The sequence below is a fragment of the Parus major genome, chromosome 10, assembly GCF_001522545.3.
Source record: "Parus major isolate Abel chromosome 10, Parus_major1.1, whole genome shotgun sequence".
Lineage (NCBI taxonomy): Eukaryota > Metazoa > Chordata > Aves > Passeriformes > Paridae > Parus > Parus major.
The window spans coordinates 19289471-19297458 of record NC_031779.1 but is presented as its reverse complement, the minus strand read 5'-3'; the positions used below and the strand labels follow the sequence as shown (position 1 = coordinate 19297458).

The window sequence follows — 7988 nt, the reverse complement described above, 5'->3', positions numbered from 1 at the left end:
CGGTAACCCCCGCGGGCTCTTCCCGCAGGCTCCGCACCAGCCGGGCCAACCGGGCTTCAAATTCACCGTGGCCGAGTCCTGCGACCGGATCAAGGACGAGTTCCAGTTCCTGCAGGCCCAGTACCACAGGTGAGCCCGGAGGGGACCCCCGGCCGCCCCCCCGCCCCGAGCCCCCCCCGCTTTCCGCGGGGTCTCACCGCTCCCGCCACCACTTTCCGCGGGGTCTCACCGTGCGCTCTCCCCCCCAGCCTCAAAGTGGAGTATGACAAGCTGGCGAACGAGAAGACCGAAATGCAGCGCCATTACGTTATGGTGAGAGACTTTAATCAGATTTCGGATCAGCCTGCAAATGTCATTAGCTGCGAGCCTGCGAGCGGGGGGGACCGGGGGACCCCCCCCCGGCACGGGCGCTGCCTGCCCGGGGACCCCCGGCGCGGGGGGGCGGCGGTGCCCGGCGCTCCGAGCTCCAGACGGCTGGAAGCGCAATCCCAAGTTTCCTGTTAACCCCTTTGAAGCGCTCCTGCGGCCGCCGAGGGGTCGGGGGGTGGCTGGAGCAGAGACCCCGAGCTCGGGGGGGGACCCTGGTGCTGCTGGGGGTCCCCCCCTTGCTGCCCCCGAGGCCACCCGGGAGCCATCCCAGCTTTCCCCCCCATCCTTCCCGAGGGAAACGGGCACTTTTGTTGGCTGGAAACGCTCTTTTTTTAAAGCTAAATTTGCATGGCGGGTACCCGGGTGGGCTCGGGGGGTTCGGAGGGGTTTGGCAGGATCCAGCCCCCCTTTCCCGGGGCTCCCCCGCTCCCTGGAGGGGGAACAAACCTTCCCCCCCCTCGGTGAGAAGCTGGATTTTTGGCCAGACTCCGGGCTGTACCTGTTCTGCCAGGGCTGAGCAGACGCCTGTCACCCAGCTCTGCACCTCTTTGTTTTTCTAAGTAGCTTAGGAGGAGAAAACAGGAGTCAAAAGGAGTGTCCCCTCGTTAAGTGCCTGCCAGTTAAACCCATAAACATCTGCTTATTATAAGGTGTAATTTCCTTGGCTACCCGTGCTTTAAGCCCAGTTTTTGCCCAGGATGCTTTTTGGTAATGACCTTATGCAAATACCTCCTGCGAACTGAATTCAAATCCTCCTTGGTTCTCGTCTTTAATTGAATTTATTTCTAATTTTTTTTTTTTGTTCTTTCTTCCCCCTCCTTCCCCAGTACTACGAAATGTCGTACGGTTTGAATATTGAAATGCACAAACAGGTGAGTAATTTCGAGGGGGGAAGTTGTGATTGATTGATCTCCTGTTGCCCTTTTCCTCCACCTGAGGTAAAATCGGCCCTGATTGCACTAAATAGGGAATAAGTGCTGGAGGCAGGGATGTGGCTCCAGGTGGGATCCCGTGGCCCGGCTGTTAAATTGGCAGCCGCGGCTCGATAGCACTGGCTGGGTTTATTTTGTCGATATTCACCAGGAATTTGGGTTTTTAGGCAGGGTGTTTATGCAGAGAGGTGAGAACAGCCTCTCCTCCCGTGCTGGGGAGGTCAATACCTGGAATAGCGCGTTCCCAAGGCTTGGAAAACACCGATAGGGGCTGCGCCGGCCTCCGCTGGTGTTGTGGGTACAACAGGGCTGTTTGTAAGGTCATCCCCTGCTCCCGGAGCGTGAGAGCGAGCAGGGAATTATCTCCAGAGCTCCCCGTGTGTGTTGCTCAACGTCACCGGGCTGTCTTTGCATCTGGGAAGTGAAGCAATGTTTGGGGCTGCTCGGGGTTTTGTCGGTTTGGGTTTTGTTTTCTCCCTCCCTTCCAGTCTCCTGTAATGTGTAACTTGCCCGAAGGAAAAAATAGAGAAGGCCCCAGCAGAATGTGGTGTGCTACCTTGATAAGATTATCGGTAAAGAGCCTAAAGGCTGCGCACATGATGGTAAAACTTAAAGGAATAAAGTTATTATTGAGATTAGACCCGATTATTTGTGCTGCTGCTGCTTACTGGTTTTAGAAGGAGTTCTAATTAAGAACTTAAGGCAGATAGAAGTTGACATCAACTTCTGGGCTGGCAAATCAGCCCCATTCAACTCCAGAGCGCTTTGGTTTAATAGCGGCATCGCCCTCCTCGCCGGGCGCTGATGAGATGCAAAGCAGGAACGCGCCTCTCCTCTTCCCTCCGGAGTCACGGGGCAGCCAAAATAATTCCTGCTTAGTCTTCAGTTTGTTATAAATATCTGCTTCCCGCTCGGGGCCCGGCTGTCCTGCGGCGGGGCACCCCGAGCCCGGGGAGCGCGGCCGGCGCGGGGCTGGGGAACGGCACGGGAGTCGGGATTGTGATGGAGAACAGTCTGGGAGTCAGGATTGTGATGGGGAACGGCCTGGGAGTCGGGATTGTGATGGGGAACGGCCTGGGAGTCGGGATTGTGATGGGGAACGGCCTGGGAGTCGGGATTGTGATGGGGAACGGCACGGGAGTCGGGATTGTGATGGGGAACGGCACGGGAGTCGGGATTGTGATGGGGAACGGTCTGGGATTCGGGATTGTGGTGATGGGGAACGGCCTGGGATTGTGGGGTAGGCCTGAGAATGGCCCAGGATTCGGGATTGTGATGGGGAATTGCCTGGGATTCAGGATTGTGGTGATGGAGAACGGTCTGGAATTCAAGATTGTGGTGATGGAGAACAGTCTGGGGTTTGGGGTTGTGATGGAGAACGGTCTGGGATTTGGGATTATGGTTCTGGGCCCTGGAATGGCCCAGGATTCGGGATTGTGATGGAGATTTGCCCGGGATTCGGGATTGTGGTGATGGAGAACGGCCTGGAATTCGGGATGGCAGGGTAGGCCCGGGAACAGCCCAGAATTTGGGACTGTGGGGTAGGCCCTGGAATGGCATGGGACTTGGGATTGTGGTGCTGGGAACAGCTTGAGATTTGGGATTGCAGTGCTCGGGAATGGCCGGAATTCGGGATTGTGGGGCAGACCTTGGAACAGCCTGGAATTTGGGATTGTGGGGCAGGCCAGGGTGGCCTCCTGTGAGGAGGGGATGGGTTTGGGGTGGCCAGAGGGACACAGAGCCTGTGGCCACCTCAGCAGCACCGGAGGGACCCTGGAGGGACCCTGGAGGGACCCTGGAGGGACCCTGGAGGGACCCTGGAGGGACCCTGGAGGGACCCTGGAGGGACCCTGGAGGGACCCTGGAGGGATGGAGCCCGGGCTCCTGGGGCAGAGGATCTCCTCTCCCCAGCCTCTTCCTACCTGGCTGCTGGATGGCTCCTCTCGGTCCTGGGAGATGCTGGAATGACACTCCAGGATGTTGGGTTGATTCCCTTGCTGGAGATGCTGGAATGGTGCTCTGGGATGTTGGGTTGATTCTCTCAGTGGAGATGTTGGGATGGTGCTCTGGGAGGTTGGGTTGATTCTCTCGGAGATGCTGGAATGGTACCCCGGGATGTTGAGTTGATTCCTTTGGTGGAGATGTTGGAATGACACCCTGGGATGTTGAGTTGATTCCCTTGCTGGAGATGTTGGGATGGTGCTCTGGGATGTTGGGTTGATGCTCTTGGAGATGCTGGAATGACATCCCAGGATGTTGAGTTGATTCCCTTGGTGGGAGATGTTGGAATCCTCCTCCGGGGATGTTGGGTTGATTCCCTCGCTGGGAGATGCTGGAATTGTGCTCTGAGATGTTGGGTTGATTCTCTTGCTGGAGATGTTGGAATTGTGCTCTGAGATGTTGATTCCCTTGGTGGGAGATGTTGGAATCCTCCTCCAGGACGTTGGGTTGATTCCCTTGGTGGGAGATTCTGTTCCCCGGCCATGCCGAGTGTTTTCCCACCGGTCCATGGGTGCATCCCGAGGTTCGGCAGCGCGGGATGAGCTTTGGGAGGTGCGGACAGAGCAGCTCCATCCTCCCTGTGCCGCGGGGGGCTCGGGGGTGGCCGAGGAGCCTCAGAATTGCCGGTCCCTGCCCGTGCCGGCCTTTCCCGGCCCCGGCAGCCCGGGAGGCGAGCTCCCAGCAGCACCCCGTGCCTGGCCGGGCCCTTCCCGGGGGTGACATCTGCTGCGTGCCCGCTGGAGCCCGGGGAAGCCGGAGCCGGCTCCTTCTTTTAATTGACAGCAGCGCGGAGCAAACAAAGCCAGCCCGGCTGCGCTTCCAGGCGAAAATGGGGCGAGCGGGGAGGGTTTCGGGGAGGGTTTTGGGGAGGGTTTCCCCCCTTTTGGGGCCGCAGCATCCCCTGGAAGGCATCCCTGGCGCAGCATCCCCCCGGCAGGCATCCCGCAAGGCATCCCGCTAATTGCGGCGTGGTCCTGCCGGCATCTGGCTGAGGGTGGCTGGTCCTGAACAAACAAGTTTATCAGCTGACCTGTTTAGCGGTTGACTTGTGTTTATCTGCACACAATCAAGTAGACTGAAGTGCTTGAATTATTCATGCAGTGTCCTGCCCTCCAGACTTGACTGCTTGTGATTACATCTGCTCCAGACAAACATTGATGGATACTTCATCTTTAAGCAAAGGGGGATTGTCTGTCTGTGGGCTTATATAACAGATTATCTCTTCCACGCTGAATATTAAGTGTGTGCATATGTGGCTGCGTGTGGGGTTGGGTTTTTTTTGGGGGGGGGTTTGTGGTGGGTTTTTTTTTGGCCTTTCCCCCCCCCGCCTTTCTTCTCGTTTTGTTTCTCGTTAGGAAAAAAATGGAGTTTCATAAACAACTCCATATGCAAAGGAATATTTAGGAAGTGATTCCCCAGTCGGTTGCTGTGACTCGTTCCTAACATCAGTCTTCCTGCTGAACTCGCCTCCTTCCCCGGGCTCAGCTTTCCTAAACCCGACTCCAATCAGGAATTTTTTTTTTCTTTTGAAACACCGGCAAAACTTTTTTTTTTTCCCCTTTTTTTTTTTTTTTCCTTTTTTTTTTTTGTTCGGCTTAATTGATTTTTCCAAAAGAAACTTCTCTTCCCCCGTGGGCCGCGCATTGTTTCTGTGCAGATCTCCGTGGATAATCGCCGAGGGCAATAACCATTCCAAAAGGAAAACTCATTTTGCTTGGGGAAACGGGACACCTCGCAGGACACAACCTTTGTGCTGCCTCTGATTTTTGTTATGGCTGAGAACGCTCCAGAGAAGCGCTTCTTGTTTTCCTGCCTTGTGCTTGGAACAAACCTCAACCCCCCAGCACTTCCCGGGGAAGAGAGGCAGCTTTTTGTCTGTGCCTTTCTGGAATATTCCAGGAGCACAATATCCTTTCTGTCGCGCTCGTTAGCAAGGAGTGCCAGGTAATAATTTGCTAAATACTTCACAAGCCGAGTAATTTGTGCGCCGCGCTCTCAGCGCTCCCGAGGCAGAGGGGAATTCTCTCTCGGATCTTGGATTTTGGGGGGCTCCCGGCTGAGTTTTGGGGGGGTCCGGGCCAGCTTTACCCCGTGGCTGGTGGTAATTCCCTAATGAGGGGTTGTGTCCTGCCCCTCCACACCCCCGCCCTGAATTTAATTCTCATCAGCCAGGCTCTCCACTTTGCTAATAACGATAGCAGCCACAAATAGCTTTCAACATGCCATTGACAGCCCGCTTGGAGAGAGCACTTGAAATAGTGGTAGACAGCTGAAAGTACCCATAATTGTGCGCCCGAGTGAGAACCACACTGCTCAAGGGCCTGATTTTCATGTGCTTAAAGAGACAATATCCTGGTTTCAACAAATGCTGCTGGTGCTTCACGCCTCGTGTGATTTACTCCTCCTCCTGTGCTGGGGAGGAGGGTTTGGGGGATCTGGGGGCTGTGGGGTGCTCCTCCTGTGCTGGGGAGGAGGGTTTGGGGGCTGTGGGGTGCTCTTTCTGTACTGGGGAGGATCTGGGGGCTGTGGGGTGCTCCTCCTGTGCTGGAGAGGAGGGTTTGGGGGGTCTGGGGGCTGTGGGGTGCTCCTCCTGTTCCAGGGAGGAGGGTTTGGGGGATCTCAGGCTGTGGGGTGCTCCTCCTGTGGTGCTGGTGCTCCTGCAGCCCCGTTTGCAGGGTTCAGGGGTGCCCTGTGTGTGTGTGTAGGGATGGAGTTGTTCTTTCCCAGGGAACGGTGGCGTTCCCCAGGCTGCCGGAGCTCCGGGAGCGCTGGGCAAGGCTGGGGTTGGTGGTGAGGTGTCTGTGCAGGGCCCGGGGTAATCCCTGGTGCTCCACCTCTGGAGGTTCCTGGATTGGAGGAGGTGGAGATGGTGGGTTTGGGGTTTTCCAGGAGGAGGGAGGGCAGCGTTCTGCGCCTTCCCCCCGTCCTGGTGAGCCCAGGAGTGAGGGCAGGCTGGGCTGGGGCTGCCGTGGCCCAGAATCTGTTCTGGGGCTCCAGCTGCCGTGGCCTGCTGAGCTTCCCTTCCCCACGGAGAATGTTTTCAATCTGGGGACAGATGGAGGGGGGTGTGCTGTGTGTTTTAGGGTGTTCTCTGCAGGTTCGGGGTTGATGTTTGGGGTTGTTTTTTGGGCTGTCCTGTGCAGGGTTTTTGGGATGCTGAGGAATGCCCAGGAGGGGTCTGTGTCCTGTCCTGTGCCACGGGGGCTCTGCCTGGGGCTGTCACCCCGGGCTGGGACACCCCTGCAGCCCCGTTAGCCTCGGGCCCATCCAAACCCAGACGTTTTGCCACAAGGAGCGTCCCCACCCGCCCTGGGTGTCCCCCCCACCCCCAGAGCTCTGCCCTCCCAGATTTGGGGTCAGTTCTGAGCCTCTCCCATGACTGACACGTGGTGGGGTTATTTTTAACCCCCCTCTGCCCCATCCAGCTGTGGGACGGGAGGTGTGGGGCAGCGCTCGGGGCCAGGAGCGGCTCCCGGTGTCCCCAAGTGCTCGGGATGCTGCTGCTGCTGCTGGCTCTGGCCATTTTGAGAGCAGGTGACAGGAGCCTGAGCCGGGGCCAGGCGCTGCCGGTGTTGATTTATCACCGGTGCAGATGTTTTCTCTGGTTTCGCTGAAACCCCACGCCGGGAGCTTCTGGGCAGGCTCTTGGCAGGGCCGCGGAGCGAGGGGGGAATTCATCGGGATTTCAGCTTCTCCCCACTCCTTGCCCTTTCTAACGAGCGGGACTATCCCGGGATTGGCTCCTGGTGTGGTCGGGAGCCTCTCCCCGTGCCCCTCTCTGGGCGTTTCTGGTCCAGGGAAGATGCAGGGCAGCGGAAGGGGATGTGGAGCTGGGATTGCCATGGCAACCCGCGGTGGGAACGGAGCTTTCCTCGGCAGGAGCAGCTCGGGGGCTCTGGGCGAGGTGATGAACGAGCCCTGTGAAGGGGAAGGTGTTGGGCACGGAGCTCTCCCCCATTCCCAGTGTTCCCCTTGAAGTTTTGATGGGGACAACTGGAGTTTAACGTGCCAGGGAATGGGAGAAGGGAAAGCGAGGAAATATTTAAAAGAGGATTGAGTCTCGTGTTCATGGCTGTAAATGTAATATTTGGGACATCCAATATCCCCGTGCTCGGCGGATCCCGCGTGGGAAGTCTGTGTGGAACGGGGAGTTTGGTTCACGTCTGGCTTGGAAGTTTTGTGTTGAAGGGTGGAAGCATCACGTGTGCTCCTGGGCAGGGAAAACCCAGCTCCTTCCCTTCCTGCCCCCTGGAATCCGCAGGAATGCAGCCAGGGGGGCAGGTGCTGCCAGCGCCGTTTTCCCCTCGGACGTGGATGGGATTTGTTCTGGAACCCGGGAGCTGCTGGGGCCGGGCTCCCAGAGCAGCGCTCGCCGCATCCCGATGGCTGGAGCTGCAGGAATAAATCTTTAATGGAGCCGCAGCTAAATATAATCTGATCAAAGCTGCGGTGCCAAAGAGCCTGGAAGGAGCTTTTCCTGCGGCTGGGCACGGAGGTGGCCCCGGGGCTGCGCTGGGATTCGGCAGCCGGAGCTGTTGTGTGAGCGTTGGGTGCTGAAAGGATGGTGCTGGCCAGAGCCTGCTGCTGGGGACAGGGCTCCCGAGAGCCAGGTGTCCTGACAGTGACACAGAGCCAGGTGTCCTGACAGTGACACAGGGCTCCCGAGGGCCAGGTGTCCTGACAGTG

General features: G+C 57.7%; 1 protein-coding gene across 1 annotated transcript in view; it reads left to right on the top strand.

Annotated features, from left to right (window-relative positions):
- Window position 1: 1 nt before the first annotated feature.
- Window positions 2-7988, top strand: part of TLE3 (TLE family member 3, transcriptional corepressor) — a gene marked incomplete at its 5' end in the record, with an annotated part of 44452 nt that continues 36465 nt past the window's right edge. Inside the window, 3 exons of the mRNA XM_015638425.3 lie at window positions 2-129; window positions 249-312; window positions 1197-1241. Of these exons, the coding sequence (XP_015493911.3) occupies window positions 2-129; window positions 249-312; window positions 1197-1241 (237 nt within the window). The remainder of the gene's footprint in view (window positions 130-248; window positions 313-1196; window positions 1242-7988) is intronic.